General features: G+C 42.1%; 1 protein-coding gene across 2 annotated transcripts in view; it reads right to left on the bottom strand.

Moving 5' to 3' along the window:
* COG7 (component of oligomeric golgi complex 7) overlaps positions 1–27908 on the bottom strand; it is a 4201489-nt gene that overhangs the window by 2780840 nt on the left and 1392741 nt on the right. For both annotated transcript variants that reach the window (XM_044089821.1, XM_044089822.1), the window contains exon 7: positions 19269–19467. In XM_044089821.1, the coding sequence (XP_043945756.1) occupies positions 19269–19467 (199 nt within the window). The remainder of the gene's footprint in view (positions 1–19268; positions 19468–27908) is intronic.

Here is a 27908-nt window from a genome sequence, read left to right on the forward strand (position 1 = left end):
AGCTAGGAGCAGTGATCAAATCCCCAAAAGAATCAGCCATCTTACAAGAAGGCTTATTCCAAACAAACATCTAGTGCCAGAATCACTGACTAAAGCTAAATGTAAATAAAATACTTTATCTCCTTTGGAAAGTAGAGCATGACACAGACAACACATCCCTAAGAGCTGACCTAAAAGTTTGGATTTGGCAACTTATGTGGACGGTTGACCACAAATACTATTAGGAACAGATCAAGATGAGGCAAAATTAAGGACATTCTGTATTTGCCCAATATGTTTGGTCTGCAAATTGCTCTCATTGTTTGCTTAGCTTATAGTCTGCCTTTACACGACTAGTGTGTGTTTGCATGAAATAATGCTGCGTTCTTTACTCGCTCTCTCTCCTTCTCTGGGTGCTGTATTTGTAAAACCAAGGAACTGTCAACTATTACAATTTGCTAAGCAAAACTACACACTGAAAAATGACTTAGCATGAGCAGAAGTAAACTTCTCTTTCCTTGAAACTCTCAATTACTTGAAAATGTACTGCAGCTCAAATTCAATGAAAAGGCACCAAAACTCAGTTTGGTAGTTGATGCAGATGATTCAGGCTCTTGTTTCCTTTAACCAATATACAGAGTTTAAGCCTGAGGAAATTAGCTTGTTTGCACTGAGCTGAACTGAGGTGGGCCACCAGCCACAACTCTGAACTGAGATACCACGCTACTGTTTCTTTACTTGCCAATTGTTGACTGGGTTAGTATGGCTGGGCAGGTGCCCTTTTTCAGCAGGGACCTGAGGAGAAAAGCTCCAGATTAAAGTGTTTACAATTAGAATAAAAAGTGAATTACAGAAAGCATACAAGAAATACAGGTGTAAACAAGATCATAAAATAGGCATGCGCCTAGTGTTAAACATTCTTATAAAGGTACAGTTAATAATCCTATGATAACATGTAGATGAGTTAAGTTGGAAAATAATGAAAAACAGAATAGTAAGATTAGATGGTAGGAAAAAAGGAATAGAGGAAGGGAGGGGCTAGAAGTAAGGCAGGTCTAACTAAGCACAAAAATATATTTAAGAAACTGGTTATATAGAATACTAAGAATGGAGATAGAAAGCTTTTTGGTAGGGGAGAAAGGAGGAGGTAGTAGCTTAGGTTGGAGGAGAGGGCAAGGGGGGAAAACTAGGTTCAAGTAGGGTCATTACAGGGGCAGGACCAGGAGTTACGTCAGGTAGTCCTTTAGGGCAAGTTTGAATGATGGGAGAATTTTGGAGAGATCTGATGGGGAGAGGGAGCTTGTTCCAAGATGTGGATACCATGTGGCTATAGAGCCTTTTACCTATGGTTTTATTAGGTTTGGAAACTTGGTGTAGGTCTTGGTCTGAGCTGCGAAGATCACGGTTAGGGATATAGGGGGATAGGAGAGTTGTTAATGAAGGACAAGCTAAGGGTTGTAGAAGAATGTGGAGCTGAGGCAGAAGGAGTTGGTTATGGAACTCTAGCCAGTTTGCTTTTTTCAGTGAGAGACAGTGGTGTCAGTGATAGGGAAGATTTGACGCAAACCTGGTAATTTTATTGAAGGTAAGCTCAAATTTTTTAAGGGATTTTTCTGGAGGTTGGTGAAGACAGGAGCAGCGTATAGCAGACTGGGAAGGAGGTATGCTTGGGAAAGGGATACTTTGGATTTGTGAGTATGGAATTTTTTATGTCTGTATAGCAATCCAAGTTTCTGGTGTTTTTTTTTTTTGATACAGTGGTTAATGTAAGTGTCAAATTTTAGTTCGTCATCTGTGTGCATACCAAGTAGTTTAGTGTGGGAATCTGCCTGAATAGTTGTGTGGTTTAGGGATGAAATAGAAAGGGAAGGTTTGAGATGATGAAGAGGTTTGGGAAGGAGAAGAACTTGTTTAGTTTTGCTACGTTTAAATTGGAGATGATTAGTAGTGAGCCATTTTTCAATAGTGTAATGTAAAGCTTTAGAGAGGTCCAGGAAGAGGGAGGATACTAGCTTGTTGTTATTATTAAGAGAAGTGGAGATAGAGTTAGTGAAGGGCAATAGAGCGGTAGTTGTGCTATGGTGTGTGCAGAGGCCATGTTGGGATGGGATTAGAAGATTTTCTTGAGTTATATGTGCCATAAGTTGTTTGTGAATGTACTTTTCTAAGATTTTTGAGATAGGGAATAAGATGGGCAATGAGTCTGAAGTTTGAGGGGTTGGTGGAGTTGCCGCCTTTATGCAAGGGGATGATGTATGTTTTTTTTTCCGTAACTGTGGGACTAGGTTTTATTGAACAGACCAGTTAATAAGTATGGAAACTGGACAGGCTATAGAGGGGGCTGCTATTCTGAGGTAAAGGAGAAGCAGGTTATCTGCTGATGGGGAACAGGGTTTAAATTTTGAAACAGCAACAGTTATCCCACTCCACAAAGAGGGAGCCACCACTGATCCTGGGAACTATCAACCAATTAGCCTGACAAGCCTGGTCAGCAAGGCCATGGAACGTATCATCATGGAACTCATAAACAAAGACATTGGTAACCTCCAAACTCTGGATCCCACCCAATTCGGGTTTGTGAAAGGCAGATCATGCCTCCTGAACCTGATCGACTTCTCTGAGGCAGTCAGCAAAGCCATGGATGAGGGTAAGGTGGTTCCACACAGCCTATCTTGACCTCACCAAGACTTTCGACACCATCCCCCATTCTGGAATTATAGCTAAACTCACTAAACTAGGTATAAACCCCTACGTCACAAGATGGGCTGCCAACTGGCTCACTGACAGAACCCACACTATAAAAGTTGCAGACTCCAAATCTGACCTCAAAGCAGTGACAAGTGGAGTACCAAAGGGTTCCGTCCTGGGACCTCTCCTGTTTGGTATCTACTTCTCTGAAGTACAGGCTAACGAAGTTCGCAGATGACTGCAAACTAGGAGCCATAGTCAAGTCCCCAAATGATGTGGACATCCTGCAGAAGGGCCTCACTAAGACAGATGTCTGGTGTCAGAGCCATGGCTTCAAGCTCAATGCCAAAATGTGCAGTGTCATCCCCTTTGGTAAAAACTCTGTACCCATGAACTACCACATAGGCAGCAATCTACTTAACACCGAATGCGTGATAACAGACCTTGGGACCCAGGTGGACAGTAGTCTCTCCTTTGATAGTCACATCGCCACAGTAGTCAGGAAGTCCTTCTATGTGGCACACCTCATAATAAAAGGGTTCTCAAAAAAAGAGGTCATTGTTCCCCTCTACTTGTCACTCATTAGACCCATTATAGAGTACAACGCCCTTTTGGAATGTACCTCACAAGACATCTGCAGCAGCTGGAAAGGCCACAGAAGTACCTCACAAAGAGGATTACTGGCCTCAAACAAATGCCCTACACTGACCGGCTCAAAAAACTCCAGCTTTAGTCCGTAGCATATCGCCTACTCCAAAGGTGATCTTTGCCTAACATATAAAGCTATGTCAAACCCAGAGCTGTTGGACATGCTACACCTAAAGAAATCCCAATCCCTCCGAGCTACACGCTCTAGGGACATAAACCTTTTCACCACAATAAACAGGACATGCTGGAGGGATAGATTCCTGTCCCAGAGACTTCCTATACTCTGGAACAAGCTACCCAACTATGTCAAGCAAAGTTCTTCATTAGCACTCTTCAAGAAAAATCTTGATGAGTGGATGGGAAAGAGGAAATGCACCCCGGGGATCACTTCTGTGTCTCTGCTCGACAGTGGCAGAGGAAAATAACTTTCTTGGGTGGCGTAAGCCATGGAACCTTGTTGGCTAGGCTTACATAGGCCCGTGGGCCGATAGCCTAGTACCTACCTATGAAAGTAGAGATCTGATAACAGCTGTGGAGATAGGTTTGAAGATGGTGTGGTTGAAGAGGGGGGAAGGCGTCATGATAAATATTGGTGTTAGGTTTGATTACTTTCTGTATGGAGTCTATGAAAAAGGAGTTGAGTGATGTAGCAGTATCTAGGTGTGAGCAGTTTGGGGAGGGGTTGAGAGGGAAGGGTTACCTCAGAGTAAAAGCTTACTAATTGTACTCCAGAATTGTTTAGAGTTGGAGTGGGGATTTTTTCGAGGGTTCAGGTAAAAGTTTTTCTCGTCAAGGGTAATTTGTTTTTTTGCAGTGTTACAGAGTTCTCTATAGAGTTGGAGGCTGGGAGGGGGTTCTAAGTTTGTTCCAGGTTTTCCATGCAGGGTCTTCTTTTCTGCATGAGAGACAGAGTGGCTTTACTTATCCAAGGTGCAAAGATAGATTTAACACAAACTTTTCTGGTGGGGGCTAGGGAGTTAAGGGTGTTAAGGAATATGCTGTTGAATGTAAGGACATCTTCTTCGAGGGGGAGTTGATGGAGAGAGGACCAATTTATAGAAGAAAGTGTTTGATTAAATAGATCAGGGTTAAAGTTTGATAGGTTATAGCAATCCCTGTATAAATGTGTTCTAGATGGTTGGGATAGGTGACGATTTATATAGATGGGGTGTTGATCACTTAGTGTGTCAGGGAGAGTAGAGGGGTTCTGATAATGGTTGGGGTGGGTGGTAAGTATCCAGTCTACAGTAGAGCTGGTATTAGATTGTTAAGGGCCATTTGCCTGACGAGCCTGGTCTGCAAGGCCATGGAACGTATCATCATGGAACTTATAAACAAAGACATTGGTAATCTCCAAACTCTGGACCCCACCCAGTTAGGGTTTGTAAAAGGCAGATCATGTCTCCTAAACCTGATAGACTTCTTTGAAGCAGTCAACAAAGCCGTAGACAAGGGTAAGGTGGTTCACACAGCCTATCTAGATCTTGCCAAGGCTTTCGACACCACCCCCCACTCTAGAATTATAGATAAACTCACTAAACTAAGTATAAATCCCTATGTCACAAGATGGGTTGCCAACTGCCTTATTGAGAGAACCCACACTGTGAAAGTAGCAGACTCCAAATCCGACTTCAGACCAGTGACAAGTGGAGTACCACAGGGTTCAGTCCTGGGTCCTCTCCTGTTTGGTATCTACTTCCCTGAAGTACAGGCTAACACAGAAGGTCTTTGTCTAACAAAGTTTGCAGATGACTGCAAACTAAGAGCCATAATTGAAACTCCTAACAATGTGGACATCCTAAAAAAAGGGCCTCACTGAGACAGATGCCTGGTGTCAAAGCCATGGCCTCAAGCTCAATGGCAAAAAGTGCATTGTCATCCCATTTGGTAAAAACTCTGTACCCATGAACTACAACATAGGTGGCAGTATACTTAACACCAAAAGTGTGACAAAAGACCTTGGGACACAGGTGGACAGTAGTCTTTCCTTTGATAATCACATCACCACAGTAGTCAGGAAATCCTTCTACATGGAACACCTCATCACAAAAGGTTTCTCATCCAGAAAAAAAGAGGTCATTGTTCCCCTCTACTCATCACTCATTAGACCCATTATAGAGTACAACGCCCCTTTTGGTATGTACCTCACAAGACATCTACAACAACTGGAAAGGCCGCAGAAATATCTCACAAAGAGGATTACTGGCCTCAAACAGATGCCCTACACAGACCGTCTCAAAAACTCTGGCTTTACTCTGTCGCATATCGCCTACTCAGAGGTGATCTCTGCCTAACATACAAAGCTATGTCAAACCTAGAGCTGTTGGACATGCTCCACTTAAAGAAATCCCAATCCCTAAGAGCCACACACGCTAGGGACCTAAACCTTGTCACCACAATAAACAGAACATGCTGGAGGAATAGACTCCTGTCCCAGAGACTTCCCATACTCTGGAATAAACTACCTATCTATATCAAACAAAGCTCCTCATTAGCACTCTTCAAGAAAAATCTTGATTGGATGGGAAATAGGAAATTCACCCCAGGGATCACTTCTGTGGCTCTGCTCGACAGTGGCACAGGAAAATTTTCTTGGGTGGCAAAAACCAGGGTACCTTTTCGGCTGGGCTTGTATAGGCCCTAGGGCTGACAGCCTAGTACCCACCTATGAATACGAGTTGGGGTAGTGATTAGCTGGGTGAAGCCACACAGGTTAATGCTGGTAATGGGGGATTGGGTAGTGAGACAATTCCAGTTGATGTCCAGTTGGGGTGGTGATTAGCTGGGTGAAGCCATATAGATTAATGCTGGTAATGGGGAACTGCGTAGTGAGACAATTCCAGTCGATGTTGACATCACTAATAACAATGGTTTCGTAAGTGATGATTTGGGAGACCCATGCTAGAAAGAGTTCTAGTGTAGGGATATTGTTGCCAGGAGGTATGCAGATAGCAGCTATGGCAATTTTTTTGTGATTATTTATGTTACAGTAAACTATGAATATCTCAGCTGGGTTGAAGCTAGTGGGGAGTAGGGTAGAGGTTGGAGAGAGAGGTTTTCTGAGTAGAGGACAGCTACCCCTCCAACTTTTCTAGAAGGCCTGTCTTGGTGCAAGATATTGTAGCCTGGGGGGTCTTTATTTGATATGTGGGGTTTTAGCCAGGTTTTGGAGAGGGAGATGATGTCTGGAGAATGCAATAATATCCAGGAGTGGAGTTCTGTGAGTTTGTTTACTCTACTATGAATATTGAGACCAAAGAATTTAAGGTTTTTGATAGAGGAGATGGGCAGAAGTGAGGGTGAGTGTTTGGGTGGGGGTAGAGTTAGGTGGGATTGAAATGTCAGATGAGTTGGTTTGTGGACTGGGGTTGGGATGGGTATCTCCTGCTCAAAGTAAGTAAAGAAGTGGGAGGGGGAGCCATACCTGAGGGGGTGGAGTGGAAGTAATTTGGATTTGAGTTTAGGGGAGTAGTAAAGCTTAGAGGATAGATTATGCCTGAATAAGTGTAAGAAGTGATGAGAGGACAGGAAATATAGTATATGTGGTAGGAGTACGGTGATTTGAGACTAGAGCCTTGGGAAGAAAGAGGTACATGGTAGGATGTTGTTAGAGTGAGAACTGTGAGTAGGGGTAATGAAAGGAGTAAGTGTAGGAGCATGGTGTAGTAGTGGGGAGGACAGAGGGAGGTTCAGATGAGAATGTGAAGTGTAGATATAGGAAGGGGAAGGTAATGGAACATTAGATTGTATAGGTGGGGAAGTGGATGTTGGTATATGGTAATTTTAGGAATGGGAGTGGAGACTGAAGGAGATGTTGAAAATAGTTTCAGTAAATAGGTGGAGGAGGGGAAAGTGTTAAGAAGTTGAAGATGGGAGATTGGTGGGAGTGGTGGTGAAAAATTAGATGAGACATTTGATTGGGTGGATGTGACTGGAGAGGTGGGGGTTACGGGTGTGGTAAGAATAGGCTGAGAATAAAAGTAAGTGACCTAGTGGTGGGTGGGAATGAGGGTAGGGTAGTGGAGCAAAGTGAGTCCAAGTGTTAGAAAGAGCGAATGGAGAACACCAAAAATAAACAATCAGGGAGAAGGGTTAGCTAAGTCGAAAAAGGGACAGACGTGCATTTAGTTATGTTAAGGCCACTAGGTTTACAGCAATAGGTGGTTCAGTGCTCAAATATATTTCCTGACAAAAGCAGAGAACTAGGTACAGACATCTATCATCTCTAAACTTTACAGTAAGCAAAACATAATACAATTTCTTCAAACACTTTGTGCGAATAAAACCAAACACAGCCCAATAAATGCATTAGAAAACTTAGAGTCAGGATTAGCTACACTTTCGATGGTTATATAGTAAAAAAGATGCAGCTATAATTCAATGACTTTGCCTGAGCACTGAGCCTACCTGGTCAGCATGTGCACACCTCCACGTTTAGAAGCCAAAGATACTAGAAAAAATGGTTCAGAATCCAAAGTGTGGCTTTTACTGGCTCCAAAGCATCATGGGAGGGACAAGGTGACAATGACACAAAAGTGGAGTATAATGGCTATAAGTAGTGTGAGTAGATGATGGTACACCATTCAGGAAGTGGACAGAAAGCCAAAAATAAACAATCAGGGATAAAGATTAGCTAAGTCGGAAAAGGGACAGCCATGCGTTTAGTTTTAAGTCTTTTACTTTATGCACTAATCTATGGGGAAAGGACTATAGGGTCGCAGAGCTAAGAGATAAACCAGAGAGGTAAATGGGGTGATAGTTAAAAAAAAAAAAAAAAAAAAAAAAAAAAAAAAAAAAAAAAAGAAGCTCTGGGTATGAGGTTGTATGAATGAAAAGTCTGTTGAGCTAAAGGCAGGTTGAGTGATAGACACAGTAAGCAGGTTAATGAATGGGGAGCTTTGTTTGAAGGCAACTGAGCTAGCAGAAAAAAAAAAAACAGCAAATCATTTAGGTAGGTATGCAGGAATATTACACTGATGGCTGAAAGAGCACGGGGGGATGGGGGGTGTGTGCAGAGATGTGTTGTAGTCGACCAGGAACAGTTATAAGAGAAGACACAATTATATGGACAAAGGACAGAGCAAAATATGTATGCATTAACACATACATCGTTCTTAACTGGAGCTGTTGCTGGAAAAGTTTCCACCGACGAAACAAGAAACAACACTCAAAGAGGAAAAGGGTGGTCCTCCTGGGTTGGCAAAGGTTTACAAAGTCTTTGTGACTAGACCTTCTGAGCTTCCAAAAAACAAGTTGCCTGTTTTTTTCTTGCTTATACTAATTACTGCACTTTTTTATCACCTGTCTCCTGCTTTAATACTGTATTTATATACTGTGTACGAATGTACACTGTTATACTGGAATTGCCTGCCTTACTGTGCCTGTTAAATTGAATTTTATTGCTGTTTTCAACATTTACTAAGCACCTTTTGCTATTTCCGCTGTTTGCGGAGTATTTGCTGGTTTTTCACTGTTGCAAATAAATCTGTTCTGCTTTTCCACCCAAGGAGTATTATAATAACCAATTGTTAGCTGTTTAAAACATTCTTTAGAGCCGCTTTGCTGATTTTCATTTGTTTTAAACATTTTTAGTGTCTCACTGCTATTCTTTTGCTGTGTTACACATTTTCTAGTGGTTTCCACTAAAACTAGTAGTAGTAGCTGTAGCATAGCCCAGATACAGGTTTGTTGCATCTGGGTTTATTTGCAGTGGCTCTTTATTCTGAGCATGTTTTCCAGACCATCTTTGATAGGAAGGGGCCCTTCTGCACCCTTGTGAGAGAAGTGTGCTAATTGGAACCTGTCTGGTGAAGGGTGGCTGGTCTAGGACTTGGAATAAGCACCCTCACTGGTTCTTTTGTACATTTTTAAAGTTTTTTTTCGAGTTTTTATTTTCTGGCATGTAAGCCCTACATTTGAGCAGGTTTTCTGCTTGTTTGCACATCACCCAGCATCCCTCACTGTCGCACAATTGTGCACCATAGCTGGACGGATTAATTCAACAGTTTTTCCCTTGGTTTTAGCTGCAGCACATTAGTGTAGCCCTCAGAGTACTTGTCCAATCAAAGAAATACCACTAGTGAGTTGAAACCTATTAAATTACCAAAAAAAAAAGAAAAACAAACATAACTATCCATCCACTACGCTCCTCCTTGATTGATCATGAAAAGCACCCCCCCCCCCACTGACAACAGTCTTCATCTTAGCATTATGAACAGCTGGACCACCCTTGTTTATCCTGCCAACCTTGTTGACTTCGGTCGCTCTAGCAGTTTAGCAACTGAACACCGACAACCCTTTACTAACAAACTCACTGTAGTACAGAGAGTGAGAGATGTATCTACACCAAGAATCCTGAATCTCTCTCGCCCTCGAAACAGTAACATGGAAGAGGTTCTCCCCACCACTACACACACACACAGTATGCATCTGACACAAAAATCAACATACAAGGAGGTTCTCTCAAAAAACCTACAGAGATACAACAGACCTTCAAAATACAAGACAGCTGCAACTAAAACAGTTTCCACAACACCCATGACACACAACACCTGGGTCTCACTGACCAAGCCCATAAGGCGTAACACTTGAAAAACAAATTTTCTAGTCACTGGAGACGTAATAGTGAGACAAAATGTCCCACTCACCAGGTTGGAAAAGGAGAAAGTCACAGTCAGCTGCCTGCCCTGTTCCAGGACTTGTCAGATCATGCATGCATTCAGGTCTCTCAGCAACAAGTACCATAATGACTCTGTCATAGTTAATTTTGCGAGTGAACGACCTGAGACGTACCTCACTGGACTATATGAAGAGAGACATGATTGAGGCCTCTGAGTATGTGTTCCAGGCAGGTATGTCCCAAGCCTTGACTAACATACTACCCTCACCTAGAATGATGCCACAGTATAAACAAAAAATGAATGACACCAAAAACTAAGCCAATTACTGAAATCATTCAAAGAGGATCTAGTTCCTGTCAGCCTGGGAAGCCATGGTCAACAAACCAACCTCCCTGCTTTGCCAGAGATGGTTTGCACCTGGCACCCCTAGGCTTTTTGCTGCTGGCAAAGGCTCTTGCTTCCCCCCACAGTGCCTTTTTTTTTTTTTTTTTTTTTTAGGCAAAATCTTGAAAACAAACTTACTAATGTGAAATCTGCCAATCATAGCAAAATACAGGTCATGCTGCTAAATGCTACGAGCTTAAACCAAAAACTGCACACCCTGGCAGCACTTCAATCACTGGAAGATATAAATGTCTGTGCAGTCACAGAAACCTGGGTCAAGGCCTCAGAGAGTATCCCGGCCTTGCCAGACTACAATGCCTTTCACACCTTCAGACTGCAAAATGAACGTGTGAGAACCAAAGGAGGTGGTATTTCTATCAACAGAGATGAATTCACCTCCGATCTAGTTAGACTGGACAACTCAATGGAGTTACTCCATGCTTAGGTTATGGTGGGTAAGACCCCCATTCAAGTCACAGCCAGATACAGACCCCCCCTCCATGGGTCATGACACGCACGAAGCCTACTTGACCAAACTGGAGACAATCCAAATATCACCTAAAACTCTGGTTATGGGGGATTTCAATTATTCCACTATGAACTGGTAAACCTACTCTAGCGCGAACCCGCTAGTGCAAAAGTTCCTTGACTCTGTTAACTCAAATGTCCTCGAACGAACTGCTCACACCCCAAGAGGAACAAACATACTAGATCTGGTTCTCACTAACATGTCATATGGATGCACTACAGCAACTGTTGGCCACTCAAGTTAAATTTTACCACGAATAAGTCACCTTCAAGCTGACACTAGCACTAGAACTCACAAAGGGTGAAATCAGACTAAAAAACTTCACCAACACAAACTATATCCTCCTAGGTGAAGGTATAAATGCATTCTGAGCGCCAGCCCCAGCTGGAAGTGGTAACTACACTGAACCTTACCACTAAAGCCCTTTACAATCACTTGCATAAGTGTATAGACTCGGCTGTACCAGAAAGAATCAAAGCCAGAGCCCCAAGTAAAAACAAGTCACCATGGTGGAAATCCTGCATCAACAAACATTGCAAGAAATGATAAAATGTTTCTGTCCATGAAAACAAAGGCGAGACTCCAACAATGGAAAAGCACCCACTCAGCCTCAACAGGCAAATAAGACAACTTGTAAAATCCTCTAAGGGACTCTGAAAAAAACTTAGCCATCACAGACAAGGATAACCATAAGGGCTTTTACAGCTACATAAGTAGCCTAAAAGGTAGGACCCAAGCATGTGGGGAACTAGTGACCAACAGTATCACACAAACTGACGCCACAGAGATAGCAAACCTGATAGCGGACAGGTTTGGTGAAAATTTCACTCCCCATCCCCTCTAAATCTATCACAAATCTTGCCTCAAACATCTCCCCCACCATACATATTTGAAGAACAGGTCATCAAATCCTTGCCCAAGGCAAAAAACACAGCCTCTATGGGACCAGATGGCTGTCTTCCTAACAGGCTAAAACATGAACTAGCATCACCATTAAGTACCCTTCTCAATAACAGTCTAACAACAGGCTTTGTTCCTGCAGAATGGAGGACTGCAACAGTTATTCCTCTCTACAAAGGAGGCCTAGCAAAAGACCCAGGGAATTACAGACCCATAAACCTGACCAGCCTCATCTACAAGGCCATTGAATGTATCATTATGGACATAGGCGACTTCCAAACCCTGGACTCTACCCAATTCGGTTTCGCCAAGGGCAGATCCTGCCTGTTAAATCTTGTGGATTTTTTCGAAAATGTAACCAGGGCCATTGATGAGGTTAAATCTGTGCATACAGCATATCTTGACTTAGCAAAGGCTTTCGACACAGTCCCACACTCAAGCATTACCAATAAACTTAGCAAACTGAATGTAAACACCTTCATTGTAAGATGGTTTGCTAACTACCTCAGAAACCAGACACACACTATCAAAGTGGGTGACTCGACATCAACCAGCAGACCTGTTACCAGTGGGTTGCCACAGGGGTCAGTGCTGGGTCCCCTTTTGTTTGGTATATACTTCTCGGAAGTTCAGGTCAAAACTAAGGGGTTGTGGCTGACCAAGTTTGCAGACGACTGCAAACTGGTAGCGATAACTGAATCCCCAAATGATGTCAGTACACTCCAGGAGGGTCTTATGCAGACCAATGACCAGTGTCTTAATCACGATCTCAAACTGAATGCAAAGAAATGCATCATCATTCCCTTTGGCATAAACAGTGTCCCATCACACTATCAAATCAACAACAATACCTTAATTACACACAAAGTGGTAAGGGACTTGGGTTCACAAGTTGAGAGTGACCTTAACTTCGACCACCATGTGTCTACTGTAGTAAGGAAGACTTTCTACATAGCACACTTTAGATTAGTAAAGGTATCACCTCGAGAGCAAGAGAGATTACAACCCCTCTATACTCGGCACTAATCTGGCCCATAATTGAGTATAACCCCCCATTTGGCATGTACCGTACAAAGCACCTGCAGCAATTGGAGAGACCTCAGAGATTTCTAAACAAAGACGGCAAAGGGACTCCAGCAAGTGCCATACACAGACCTTCTGAAGTCTCTGTCACCTTACTCTGTATCATACAGACTTCTTAGGGGAGACTTATGGCTGGCTTACAGAGCAATCTCAAACCCAAACTTAATGAACTTGCTGCTTATCCATAAATTTATTATTTATTTTATTTTACATTTGTTGACCAGGATGGTCTAACTGGATGCATGTCCATTTTCAGTAGAGTCCTGGGGGGATAAGCTCCAAGAAGTTACATTAGTACAATTATTCAGGTAAAGGTCATTATACAGATACAAACTTAGGTTTCATCAAATCAAAAAAATCACATGGGACTAGGGCCACCTAATTCCAGGGGACCTAAACAATGAACTGCAACTTAAATAAGACATGCTGGAGGGACAAATTTATTGTCCAGCGACTGTTGTCTCTTTGGAATAGACTACCAATTGATGTGAAACAGATCACCTGTATGACACTGTTCAAAAAGAACCTGGACGAGAGGATGGGGCACCATAATTTCTTACCACGAATAGCACCCACAACCCTCCTGGACATGGGCAGTAATTATTAAATGCAATCTTGGGTATTAACTAACATCTCTATGGCATTACACTGGGATGAAATGGCTAGGCTTGAAATGACCCCCTGGTTGATAGCCTAGTAATGACCTATGATCCTATGAACTTAACCCAACAGGGTTTGATCCTGAGGAAATTAACTGACCTACCATCCCTAACTAGGACAGTTCACACACCCACCCCTCCCTCAACTAACAGAAGCAGAGGATTACCTCAATCTACTTCTACTCTAGCTCCACTCTCCATGGGGTCAGAAGTAGCAGTGACAAGTGTGGCATTTAAATTGCACATGTGGAACATGGAATCAGTAAGCAACAGGGTGGGTGAATCGATGCACATACACAGAGTATGTTCTTACAGAAGAATGCCCTTCCTTAAAGGATTCAGCTCTTGCTTACACAGGCTGTATCCCCTTATTGTTTGTGCCTGGAGCAGACCAAATCCTCCACCCCCACTTTAGCACACCTCTTGTGTGAGATGAATCTAGGGGGCTTAGAAGGGAAAATATAACAAAAAGAGGGTAGATTTTTGAAGAAATTTATAAAGATATTTGGTATCGAATTGTGAATTCAGTAGCTGGAGTAAAGAGAGAATTTACATTTTATTCTCCAAGGTACAAAAACTGAGCTATGCTAGACAGAAGTTATACCTCACATGAACATGTGCACTTAATTGAAAGTTTTGATACGTATCCAATAATTATTTCAGATCATGCTCCAACAATAACCAAAATAAAAATGCAAGGTAATGAAATAAAAATGAGACACTGGCACTTCCCTATCTAGAATTTAAGGAATGGGTAGTGGAAATAATTCAGGAGTTATTAGAAAAGATAAAAAATTCTTCTGAAAATATAGCCAGGGAGTGGGATACAATTACGCTGGAGTTTAAAGACAGGGTGGAAATGAAAGTGATATGTTAAGAAGTAACAATAATTTTTTACATGGATTGACAAAATAAGTTAAAGTACTGCAGAATAGGAGGAATCTCACAGAACAAAAGGAGCAATTGCAGAAAGCTAAACAGAAAATAAGGGATTAACTTGACAATATGGATGAGTTTAAAAAGATTGCCATTAAGGAACTGCTTTTTTGATAACTCCAGAACACAAATGTTTTTAGCACAATGGCTCAGGCAACAGAAATGGTTGTTGCCAAGCTTAGGGAGCTAATAACAAGGAAACTAACCAGAGATCCTGTAGAGTTATTAGAAATACTTTGGAAATTTTATAAAAATCTATACAAAGCAGAGAAATGTGGAAATCCAACAAAAAGTACACATGGAAATGCTTACGGAAGAATTAAATATACCAAAGTTAGAGGTAGTTGAGGCTCAATTACCAACAGTAAGGATAGGAGGAGATGAGAGAAAAGTAGTTATGTATAACCAATCTGCAGGAAAGTCCTCAGGAATAGATGGCACTCCTATGGAAGTTTGGAAGCTAGGAGGGAAGAAAGTGATAAAGATCGGGAAGACTTTTAATGGTACTTTAAAAGGAGAAGCAGCACCAACATCCTACAAGAAAGCAGTGGTGCTTGTAAAACCTAAAGATTGTAAAGACCCATCAGATCCAGCTTCGTATCGGCCTATTTCGATTCTATAGCATGACAATAAAATGTTTATGTCTATAGTGGCTAAAAGATTAGCAAAAATGTTGCCAAAACTGACAGATATGAATCAGTGTGGTTTTATGAAGGGCAGGCAAACATATGACAATATTAACAGAACAATGATGATCCAGAGGGAAGCAAAATGTTACAAAATCCCACTGTTGTGGATGGGTCTAGATGCACAGAAAACATTTGAAAGAGTGAGCTGGGATTTTATGAGTGGTACAAATGAAGCATTTGCATTCCCTGATAAAATAAGGTTGATTAAGAGGATATATGATGGATCAGAGGAGAAAATTAAAGTGGGGGGGATCCTCTCTGTTAGCTTCCGTCTGGGCAGAGGAACCAAGAAGCGATGCCTTATTTCTCCTTTCTTATTTGCGTTATATTTAGAACCACTGGAAAAGAAAATAAGGGACTCAGGAATTCAATGCTATAATTGGTATGGTAGTCAAGAAAAACTGGCTTTATTTGCAAATATTTTTATACCTGGAAAAAAAAAAACAAACAGAAAAGGACATTTCAGTGCTGTGGAACATTCTGGGACCGTGTTCCCCTTTTTGGGATACATATTTAATGAAGACAAAAACAATGGCAATACCTGCAAACTATGTACCCACATACGAATTGTTCGAGTAGTATCCACCTTTATGAGGACATGATAAAATGGAGTACTTAGGAGCTTGAATTAAAAAGGGTTCTGTTTTGGCAGCCAAGGATATGTGGGAAGAGACTAAACAAAAGAAAATAACACAAACTGAGAAACTGGAAGCTCTGTTTTATGGATATGGATAGCAAGATACAAGCACTGAAAATGTTTTTAGTCCCTTTCTATACATAGGTCAGGCATATTTTTATTAACCAGAGAAGTTGCGGATAACAATTAATAGAAAATTGAAGAATTTTACCTGGGAGAGGAACAGGGCACATGGGATAAATTAATCCTTCCAAAAGAACAAAGTGGTTTGGGATTAAATTATTTGAATGGATATGTCACAGCTACACAGTTAAGGCTCCTATACATTGCACAAGCAGAAACTCATAATTCAAAGTGGAAAGGGATGATGATGAAATAGGGGGAAGCTAAAGACAATGGGATTTTGCATGCAGATCCTTAAAGGGAAAATGACTATGCAGAACATTATATTCATAAAGTAGCAGAAAATATTCTTTGAATTAAACCAGCACTGGGATGGAAAAAGGAGATTTTGCTGATAGGGACGGTCAAAAAAGGAGATTCTGCCAAGCACAGATATCTGGAATTTTGTAAATAATTATATGTCATTTGTGAATATCAACATGATTTATATAAGATGCTTGTGTTACAACAGTATTAGAACTGTACGTCATGTGTACATCAAACTGGTATGTGTGTTAAAAAAAAAGTATAAAGTGCTCGTGCTTAAGATGTAACCACAGTGTGCCATGCTAGAAGAGAACAGAAATGTACATGCACTATTGTAGCCATTTAAATGTATACATTTGAATAGTGGAAACTGAAATACAGGAAGTTAACTTCAGAAAAATAGCTCAAATTAAATTACTTTATGGCTACGCAATAAAAGATGGTATCTTCAGTCAATGCATCTAGACACATAGTCTGTGCTGAAAAGCTTTCTGTATTGTCTTCTGAGTGAACTAATTACTACCTCTGACAGTACGAAGGAATACAATTGTTTTATGACTTCCAGCATCTGCCAATGATCTGAGGTCTATGTATTTTCACAGGTAGATGCTAAATACTGCTAGCTTCCAGCAGTGGGGTTTCACCTGGGATACAGTCAGATGACAAGAAATTATGTCATTCTGCAAGCTATCCCAGCAATAATATTTGTGATATTAATTTGGAGTCTCTTAGAGAGAGAGGGCATTCTGCATTCTGTCTTAGACCTGACAACTACAAGATCCAGTCACCACACTTCTGATGAAGTAGTTTACTAAGGAATAGTATAATTCTCTTAGATACAGTCAGGAATATAGCAAACCTTAGTTTAGATATTTTTCTTTATTTACTTGAGACTGTCCTGCAATGTTGTTTTAAATATTTCCTGAGATTTTGAACTCTGTTACAGTGAATATATACTGAGTATTTTCTTGTTCTTTTATTTATTACTAAAAATATTTAAACCTTTCATTGTGGCAGATTTGTCTAGAAATACTTAAGTTTTGCGAGTACTTGCATATTTACTTGGTGACACCGTGTGGGTCACTATTAATAGCCTTGCTCTTGGCCAAACTACCATTTGTATTAATAATATTAAACAGTAAGTTTGGATTACCCTTTAAGGGCCTTAAAGCAGCTGATAAGGAGTTGACTGGTGGCAGTGATAACTACCTTATAGTCTGGGCAAAAGGCGGCATAGCTAGTAAAGCTGTGCCAGCCTTTCCTAGGTGTGTGTGTGTGTGTAAATCAAACCTCAAAGAGTGGTGTGTCAGCTACTTTGGCAGGGACACGAAGGTTGGACAGAAAGGATGCTGGAGGTCTTCACTTAGCCACTCAGCTGAGATCTTAACTCTACAGCTGTGCCAGTGGGGAGTCTTACTGGAGAAAGAGGGGAAACCAGCCCCGGGACTGTCTGTGGTCTCTGTCTGCTCTTAAGGGAAATTGCACTTGACACAGAGACCTGCATCTGGAAATGCTGTGTGTGTACCTGTTATCTTCCCAGTGTACATCCCCCACTGCTACCAGTGGTGAGGATTGGGGCTCCTCGGTTACCGGAAAGTGGTGGGTTGTTACAGGGATGACTGCAATCAGAGATACAGAAAATAGGCAAGAAAAAGCTGGAATTTACTGGAGAAAACTGGCAAAGGACCAAAGTATTGGGAGCAAATAATTAGAGAGGAAAAGGTAATAGAATGGGAAAAAGCTAAGAATTTATGTAGACTGCAGGCTAAAGATTGTCGCCTTATCAAGAATTGTTATCAGAGTACAAGCAAAGATAAAGAAATAGTGAGATCTTAAGGGAAAGACCAGTACTGCTAGAGAATTAGTAGAATCTAAAACAGAAGCTGCTGTTAAAAGGGGGTAAATTTTACTATGGCATATAAAATACTGCAAGGTAACTACAGGAATCAATCAGAGGTTAGAACAGGAGGGAACAGAGACTGGATAAGCATTTTACAAAGAAACAATGAAGGGATATATGTATGGCTCCCAAATATGCAACAAAACCTAGATGATTTAGGATCTTTGCTTGCAAGTGTTTGCATAGATATTTTATACCCTGAGCAGACTTCTTCCTGTGGTAGACTACAAATGTGGGTGGTGTAATGGGGAAGAAAGAGGCAATTGGCAACACATACGTGAGTGTGTAATGAGTTGGCATTGTTTAAAAATTCCCTGCAGATACTGGATTTTTTAAGCTGTGATACAGAATTTGAATTGTCTATACATATTAAGGCCTTGCTAAGTTTAATTCTGGTGGCTGCTAAAAAAGCAATTATGAGAAAATGGAAATCAAAGTCTAAACCAACTGTACTAGAAATAGAGAATACAATAACAGAGTTAAAACAATTGGAAGTGGGATCTTTTGAAAAGGGTGGTAACAAATCACAAAGAAAAAAATGGAAACTGTGGGAACAATATGTGCAGAATAATGTTCTGGAGGAGGAATGAGGTTTAAGGGATGGCAAAAATTGAATGAGCTTTGTAATGCTTCACTGACAACGACAGAATAGATTACAAGTGATATATAACAACTGCAAGTGAAAATATGTCAATATGGTTTGTTTTCATCCATATAAACAAACATATGTTTGCCTGTGTCACAAGTGATAGTTCAGTAAAAACGTTTCCTGTTTAAAAATAAAATAAAATAAAAAGTAAAGAGGATGTGCCAATCATTGTGATCTCACTTTACTTCCAGTACTCAGGACGATAAATATCATGATCCTATTTTCCATTCAATGTAGAGAATGTCAACTATCACAATCCCATTTTACAATATTTGTGAGACAGGAATGCAGTGGCATAATCATGCAGCACAGTCTAACACAATAATCCTTATCCCAAAAATAAATAAATACAAAGCATGACATGGGATTCTTAACCAAGTCCCCAAACTTGTCAAGCTCCACAAAGATCATATTCAGTTATGAACAATAGTAACTGGAACCACCAGAAGCAGTGCTACCACTGTAATCGCAGGTCAACACATGAATATAATCAGTCAACATTTTTATAACAAAAAGTTAAACATCTATGCAGCCTTACCAAGATGGGTAAGCATGGCAGTCTCTAGGCCCTTAGCAAAGTGGGAAGTGGTCTCATAGAATTCCAGCAGAGTTGTGAGCTTTGCTTCTGGTCCTGCTCTTTCCATTTCTGAATGCAGACATACTGGGATGGAAGGAACCATTGCATTCAGAGTCTGAATTAGTAAAATCGTCACAACTTCATATGGGCTCTTAAAAACCTAGAAAGAAAACCAACATTACCAGCAAGCAAAAACTATGTAACAAAATCTTAGCTGGTTCATGTCAAGAAGCTTTCTTTGATTTAACATTTTGACAGTGGTAAGCAAATACTGTATACACATGTTCAAATGGAAAACAGTTAAAAAATGATGATTCAACAGCAACCAAGAACCACATCACTTCTGCTACAGTTTTCCTTTACTGAGTATATTCCTCATCCCTTAACTTTCATAAGACAGCATTAGTTAATTATTTAAGCAAAAACGTATGCTCAGGGGCTTTATTCATGTTTTAGTTATTCAACCTTTGGGATATAATGTAGTATGAGCCAAAGCAGAATGCCACTCCGCTCAAAGCAGCAGATTAACTTGGACATTAAAAAACCCAAGGGATGTTTTACAAGTGTTGTAGTAAGTGAACTTTTTTTCAATTTTCTTAACCTATACGTAGAGTAAATGCAATACAATGCCAACACACATAAAACACTCCTTATACTACCGGGCTAGTTAAGACAGTAGATACCAAGATGGCCCTTTGCCTTTATGAGCATCCACAGAAGAAAGCCTCCACTGAACAGTTTCCTACAGAGCATCAGGGTGGGTAATAAATCCTTACTCAAGCACCTGAATGCTAATTTACACTAAGCACAAAACTCACAGCCCTAAAAAGAGGTTGTTTGGGGCAAGTCCTGTATGGTGTGATGACTTTCCCTTGTGGGGGCACCCAAAAAAAAGTTATGTACTTACCATAATGTCCCATCTGAGTTGTTGCTCTTCATCTGTCTTCACCCTATGGCACTCAGATCCGGCACTGATCCGACTTGGCCATATACTCCAGCATTGGAGCTGAAATCGGAGCTCCTTCCCTACCCACAATGCCCTGCTCTCCCTCCTCCTTTCAGATCGAGTTTGCTGCAGAACAGCACCAATCCCCCAGAGCAGAAAAAACGTAATCCCTAACCAAATAAAATACTGACACACACACACACTCAACCTGGGCCAAGAAGGCGGCTGTGCCTACATCTGTCCAGTCCACTACACAGCCAAAAAAGCAGGGGGAAGGAGGAAGGGACAGCTGAAGACAAATGAAAAGCATCAACTCAGATGGAACATTATTGGAGGGTACATAAAGTACAGTTGTGTACACTTACCATAAATGTAGATGTTCGAGTGTCTTCACTGTTGCAGTCATGACTGTAGGGTTCTCCCCTGCTGGCAGGCAGTCCTCGGTCAGCCAGAATCCCAAAGTCTGGGTCCGGCATCCGCTGTTCAGTCATGCTCATTGACGTCAGAGCGCTAGGAGTACAAAGCTGACAGCCGACGCCATGTTCTCCAGTTTTTCTTGCCCCAGATGTCAGGTGCTCCAAAATGAGTAAGATCCCATACCCTTTGCAAATACACCTCAAAAGAAGGGTGAAGAAGGGAACTACATAAAAGAAAAAATGAGAGGGGATAGGAGGGAGGGAAACCCAGACTGCAACAGTGAAGACACTCGAACATGTACATTTATGGTAAGTGTACACAACTGTACTATGTTCATCGTGTTTCACTGTTGCAGTCATGACTGTAGGGTTGAATCCCAAAGCAGAATAAAAGGGATGTGGTCATAAAGAAGGGGGGCGGCTAAAAGGCCCTGCAAGACAGCAGAAGCAAAGCCTGCCCTAGACTTACAGTAGAGAGGTAGATTGTAGTGCTTGGAAAAAGTATGCACTGAACTCCAAGTTGCAGCTTCCAAAATGTCCTTGGTAGGAACTCCCCTGAGGAAGGCAGCTGAAGTGGCAGCAGCTCTGGTAGAGTGAGTCCTTATACTCCCTGGGATTTGCTTTCCATGGTGTGAATAACAAAATCTGATTCCATGAGCAATCCATTTAGAAATGGTCTGTTTTGAAATGGCTTTACCTTGGAAACTTGAAGCATAAGAAACAAACAATTGCTCTGATTTCCTGATGTCCTTGGTTCTGTCCAGGTAAAAACGTAGTTGTCTGTGTACATCCAAGGAATGCAAGATCCTTTCCCCCTTATTTTGAGGACTGGGGAAAAAAGTTGGCAAGTGAATAGTTTGATTTAAGGCCACTTTGGAAACCACCTTAGGCATGAAAGTAGGATTAGTCCTTAAAGACACCCTGTCTTGATGAAAAATAATATAAGGTGCCACAGCCATGAGAGCTTGCAACTCTGAAACTCTCCTGGCAGAGGTCAGAGCTAACAGAATGGCTGTCTTCCAAGATAAAAATTTGATGTCAGAAGTGGCAGCAGGCTCAAAAGGAGGTAAGGTGAGTTTTTCCAAAACATAGTTGAGATCCCAAGAAAGAATGGGAGGAGATCTAGGGGGCCTTAAGTTTTTAGCACCTCTGTGAAACTGTCTCATGAGCTGATGAGAAAAGATAGGAGGGTCTGTATTATAATGAGCAGAAATAGCAGAAGCATGGATTTTTATGGAAGAGAAAGAGAGACCCTTATGTAAGAGGTCTGTCAGGTAAAGTAAAATCAGAGGAATGTTAGGAATAAGAGGATCTGAATCCTGAGCCTGCATCCAGGAGCAAAATCTTTTCCATTTTCCTGCATAATATTTTCTAGTGCTAGGATGTCTGGCTTCTAAAATGACATCCATAACCTGCTTGGGTAGGAGAGAATGACTCAAAGACCCTGAATTAACCAGGCCGCCAGGCTGAGAGTTTTGACATGGGAGTGCAGAACCTGACCCTGGTGCTGGGACAGAAGATTCTTAGTCTGTAGTAATACCCAAGGGGGCTCCAGACAAAGGTTCTTCAGAGTTGGGTACCAAAATTGTCAAGGCCAATTTGGGGCCAGCAAAATTATCATCTTGGACTTGTCCTGTTTGATCTTTAATAACACCCGTGGAAGAAGAGGTAAAGGCGGGAAGGCATACCCGAGAGGTTTCTCCAACTGAATAATAGAGCATCCACTTTCCAAGCTAGTTCGTGGAAAGTCCTGGTGCAAAAAATCTGTAGTTGATGATTGAGTTGGGATGCAAAGAGGTCTATGTGAGGGCATCCCCAGACTGCTGTAATCATCCTGAATATTTCGGTGTCCAGCATCCATACGTGTGGATCCGACAAGTTTCTGCTCAGACTGTCTGCTAGGAAGTTTTGCTTTCCTGGTAGAAACTGAGCTTGAAGGTCCAGTTTGCAAGCTAGAGCTGTGTTCCATAGATTCATGGCTAGTCTGCAAATGGGGTAGGAATGAGATCCCCCTTGCTTATGTACCACATAACTGTGGTGTTGTCTGTCCGTATCAGTAGCTGTCCTGGTTGTAGAAGATTCCTGAAAGCCAATAGAGCATTCTGTACGGCTAACATTTCCTTTAAATTGATATGCAGGAGCTTCTGATCCTTTGTCCAAAGGCCCTGCAGACAGTTGCCCTGAAAATGGGCTCCCCATTCATAATCTGATCTGTGGTTAGTATCTGAGTGGCTGGAGGCAGACTGAAGGGTTTTCCTATGTTTAGAGTACATGCCTTGGACCACCAAAGGAATTCCTTTTGGAGACAAGGCAGGACGGTTATCTGTATGTCTAAACTGTGGCAATGCTGAGACCATACACTTTTTAGGTACCACTGGATTTTCCTCATGTGTAGTCTTGCATATGGTACGAGAAGGGTGCAGGAGGCCATGTAACCCAAAGCCTGCAGGAATTTCCTTGCAGAAAGCTGAGTTAAAGTTGCCAAGGTTTTGAAAGTTGAAGCCAGCTGTAATTGTTTTTGGATGTCAGAAATGCCATCTGGGTTGTGGTGTTTAGAAGAGCACCCAGAAAAGTTATCTGTTGAGAGGGTGTCAAATTTGACTTTTTTATGTTTATAGAGAATCCCAGGAACTTGAGAAGGTTCTGAACAAATTCTAGATGCTGGAGTAAGACATCCTTGCTGTCTGCCTGAATTAGACAATCGTCCAGATAAGGGTAAATTTGAATTCCCTTGAGTCTGCAATAAGCTACTACTGGAGCCAGGCATTTGGTAAAGACCCTGGGCGCAGTAGACAATCCAAAGGGCAGCGCAGAGAATTGATAGTGCCTCGATCCGGCCCTGAACCTGAGGTATTTTCTGCATTTATGCCTGATGGGAATGTGTAAATATGCCTCCTTTAAATCCAAAGTTACCATCCACGCATTTTTGGTCAGCATTGGAAGTAGCTGCTGTAGAGTAAGCATCTTGAATTTTGGTATCTCGAGAAAAGTGTTCAAGACTGACAGATCCAGAATGGGTCTCCATGAATTTTGCTTTCTGGGGACTAGAAAAAGCCTAGAGTAAAAACCTTGTCCCATCTCTGAAAGTGGAACCAGTTCTATGGCTTTCATAGCCAAGAGAGCCTCCACCTGGTTTAAGGCCTCTAGCCATTGATGTTTTGGAAGATCCGGCCATCCGCTTGGTCTTGGTAGGGTATGAAAATGGAATTTGTAACCTCTTGAAACCACATCCAGAACCCACTTGTCTTGTGTTATATGAGTCCAATTTAGGTGAAAAAGGGAAAGTTTTCCTCCGAGTGGGGCTTCCAGGAAAGAAGTTCCTGCAGCCCAACAGAGGGAGTCATTGAGCCTATTTTCTATGAGCTTGCGACCTGTCCTCTCCTCCCCTAGGGGTGGAAGCAGTCCACTGTCGGTCTATAAGAGGCTTGCGTTTGAGGCCTTCCTCGGGAGCGTCTGTATCTACCCCTCTGAGGCCTGTCTGAATTGGGAAGGACCAATTTTCTGTAGGCCAATTCCTACTAAATCTGGGTGGCTGTACTTGTAAGAAATCTTTAACCATTTGCATGGATTTTGCCTTGTCCTCCATCTTCTTTTTCACCTCTTCAGCCTTAGGTCCAAACAAAACATTATGCTCAACAGGAGCATCCAATAACTTAGCTTTTACTTGATCTGGCAAGTTTTGTTCCTTTAATCAAGCATGCCTTCTAATGACTGTACCAGAGGCAGCAGCCCTACAAAAAGCCTCCAAGGCATCAAATCCACAGTATAAACCATGCTTCCCAACTTGTTCAGTGGCATGCAGTAAGTCATGTAATTCCTTATCATCTGCACAAGCAAAAATGGAAGTTAGCTTTTGTTTCAAAACAGAGTGAAGAAATTGCTGGTATTTCAGCATATGAAATTGGCAGTTTAAAGCCCTAATAGATAAAGTAGCAGAAGTGTACACTTTTTTGCCCCCATCTTTCTAAAGATCTGGAATCCTTCTCAGTGGGAATGGGGTTTTTAGCAGTAGCGGCCTTAACCCCCTTAGGACCCTGAGAAATGGTTTCAGGATCAGCAGTAGGATTCTTGTATAAAAACTGGTGGGAATCAGGAACCCTATAATATCTGTCTGGCTTAACAGGAGCTGGAGGAAGAGAGTCCGGAGTTAAGTTAGCCTCCGAAAAAGCATCATCCACAATATCCAAAATAGGAGGAATAGCCAGGGGTCTAATGTTGGGGAAGAAGAAGAAAATCCCCAAGTCTTTTCTTAGATTCAGAGTACTCCTGTCCTTCCCAGTGAAAATGTTCCCTCATTTCATGTAAAGTTTCCCCAAAAGAGAAATCCTCAGGGGGAGAAGCTGAAGGAATGGATTTCTCAGCATCAGAATCCTCATAAGGAGGGAAAGAATATTCCTGGTCAGAAGAAGAAACTGAAGAAACAGAAGCCTGATCAGAGGAGTCATAATACACTTCCTGCCTTGGCCTTTTATCAGGAGGGGGATGTGAACCCCTAATCATTGTAAGTAAGTCCCCCACCATCTTAAGTAACTGTTTCTGAGACTTGGGTGCCGGATCAGAAGAGGCCTGAGCTGTAGTCTTTGATTTGGAAGGAGTCTTTGCCTTTGTCTTTGGCTTTGCCTTTATTAGAAGCTGAGTACGCCTGAAAACCCCTTCAGAAGCCGGTACCTGCACAGCGGCTCTGGACCCATCCGAAGGAGCATTGTCCGAAGGTCCTGCAACAGAAATATTCAAAGGCCTAGTTGGCTCCTCGTGGGAGTCCATTTCGGCCATCGGTTCCGAAATGGCCGACGACAGGGGCTGCAAAAGCACCTCACTGACGGCCGAACCTGAAGCTGGATCTGCTTGTACAATTTCGTCCGATTTGGACCTCGGAGGCCTGTCTTTATCCTTGCGTCTTTTGTGAACTCCGGTAGCCGGAACCGAATCTGACAACATTTTGTAATTAAAGCGCCTACCGAAGTAATGATATGCAAAATCGTACCTTCGTTTAATCGTACATCGATTGAATCTAGCACAAAACCGACAACTAGCTACGTCGTGGTCAGGGCCTAAGCAAGGAATACAGAAGAATGAAAATCCTTATGAGGTATTTGCTTCCCACAAGAAATACAATTATTAACTTTTTCTGACATCGGACTGGAGCAAGAAAAAAGTTTCCCCAACAGGGTACTTAGCTTTGAGTAGGAGAAGAAAGTCTTCGGACTGAAGTACGATTAGCAGAAATTGTCAGGAGTCAGCCGACCGGCAAATGCAAACTGCTATCACCGCACGGCAAGAAAGACTGGAGAACATGACGTCGGCTGTCAGCTTTGTACTCCTAGCGCTCTGACGTCAGGGAGCATGACTGAACAGCCGACGCCAGACCCAGACTTTGGGATTCTGGCCGACCGAGGACTGCCTGCCGGCAGGGGAGAACCCTACAGTCATGACTGCAACAGTGAAACACGATGAACATCTTATTTATCTGAAGTTGTTTTTCATATGGTCTTCAACCTATAGGACAGAGTCCCTACTTACAATAACCTTGGAAGCCCGTCATGGAAGGATGACCCAAAGCACAGCCGAGTCAAAAGAAGCCCTGCTTCTGGAGAGAATATCCAATTTGTAATGTGAGATAAAAGTATACGAAGAGGACCAAGTAGCAGCCAAACAGATATCTTCAAAAGAAACCCTGGACCAAAAGGCTACAGAAGTAGACACTGACCTGGTAGAATTTGCCTGGATGGGGCCAGGTTCTTCTGTTTCTTCCTTTGGAACGATAAGCTGTAGAAATGCAGCTGGCAGTCCAGTGAGCAAGAGTGACTTTAAAAACAGGCTTTCCCAGATGTGGCTTAGAAAACAATATGAAAAGTTGATCCGACTGTTGAAAACTTTTGGTTCTATGCAAATAAATTTGCAGCTGCCTGTGAACATCAAGTAAATGTAACCTGTACTCCCCTTTGTTCTGATAATTCAGGAAGAAAACTGGCAAATTAATTACCTGGTTAACATTAGCTTCAGAAGACACCTTCGGTAAGAAAGCTGGGTCAGTATGAAGAGTCACTCTATCCTTATGGAAGAGAAGGTAAAGAGGCTTAATAGACAAAGCCTGCAACTCACAGACCCTCTTAGGTGAGGTAACAGCCACCAAGAAGGCCACCTTCATGATAAGAATTGTAAATAGACAGTAGCAGCTGGTTCAAATGGGAGATATACTAGGGCCTGTAAAACTAGAGTTAAGATTCCAAGGAGGTGTGGAGTCCTTGATAGGAGGCCTAAGAAGGAATGTACACTTTTAAAAGCCCTTGCATAGCTTGGAAGATGCCAAGGAGGCCGAATTATCCCCACATGGAAATTTGAAATTGTTGCCAAATAAACTTTAGTTGTAGAAAAACTAGTGCCATTGTGAAAAAATATGGGCTAAAAAAATCGAAAATGGCAGGAACAGGGGTTGTAAATGTATCCAAATTGTGCTGAGAAGCCCAGACAGAGGAACGCTTCCACTTACTGGAATAAATCTTCCTAGTAGAAGCCTTAGGACCCATAACCAAGACCTTTTTGACTGTCGAAGAGAGCCCGGGAGTCCTGGCCATCAGGGAAACTGGAGAAGCCAAGCAGTAAGCTTCAGACTGACTAAGCCAAGTGAGGAACCCCTGACAGGTGTGTGAGAAGATCTGGAACCAGGTCCACAGCCCAGGGAGGACACACTAGATGAGACCAAAGAGTGGGGAACCAAACATGGCGAGGCCAGAAGGGGACACTGAGTATGAATTTGCTCTTCAGCCATTGTGCTTTCTGAATGAACTTGGGGATCAGAGGAAGAAGAGGATAAGCAAAAAGTAGACCGGAGGGCCAAGCATGAACCAGTGTGTCTCTGGGTGACTCCCCTTCAGGGGGGGATCAGTGTGAAAAACCTGCTGCACTTTGCGTTGGAAGGAGAGGTGAAGAGATTGCAGCAAGGGTGTCCCCATTTCTGAAAGATCATGTCCACTACTGAAGGCTTCAGACACCACTTGTAAGGCATCACAATGGTTCTGCTGAACCTGTCCACCACAATGCTGGACTTCCCCAGAATGTGCATTGCCACCAGAAACCGGTTGGAAGAGATCCCCCACTCCCACAATCTCATGGCCTCGTGGCAAAGGGAGTAGATCTGGTCCCCCCCCCATTTGTTGATGTACCAGACTACGGACATGTTGTCCATCTGGATGGCAACAGTCCCAGTAGGAAGAAAGGCTAGAAGGTCTTGCAACACAA

The sequence above is a fragment of the Protopterus annectens genome, chromosome 12.part0 (assembly GCF_019279795.1).
Source record: "Protopterus annectens isolate FY-2018-M chromosome 12.part0, PAN1.0, whole genome shotgun sequence".
Classification (NCBI taxonomy): Eukaryota; Metazoa; Chordata; order Ceratodontiformes; family Protopteridae; genus Protopterus; species Protopterus annectens.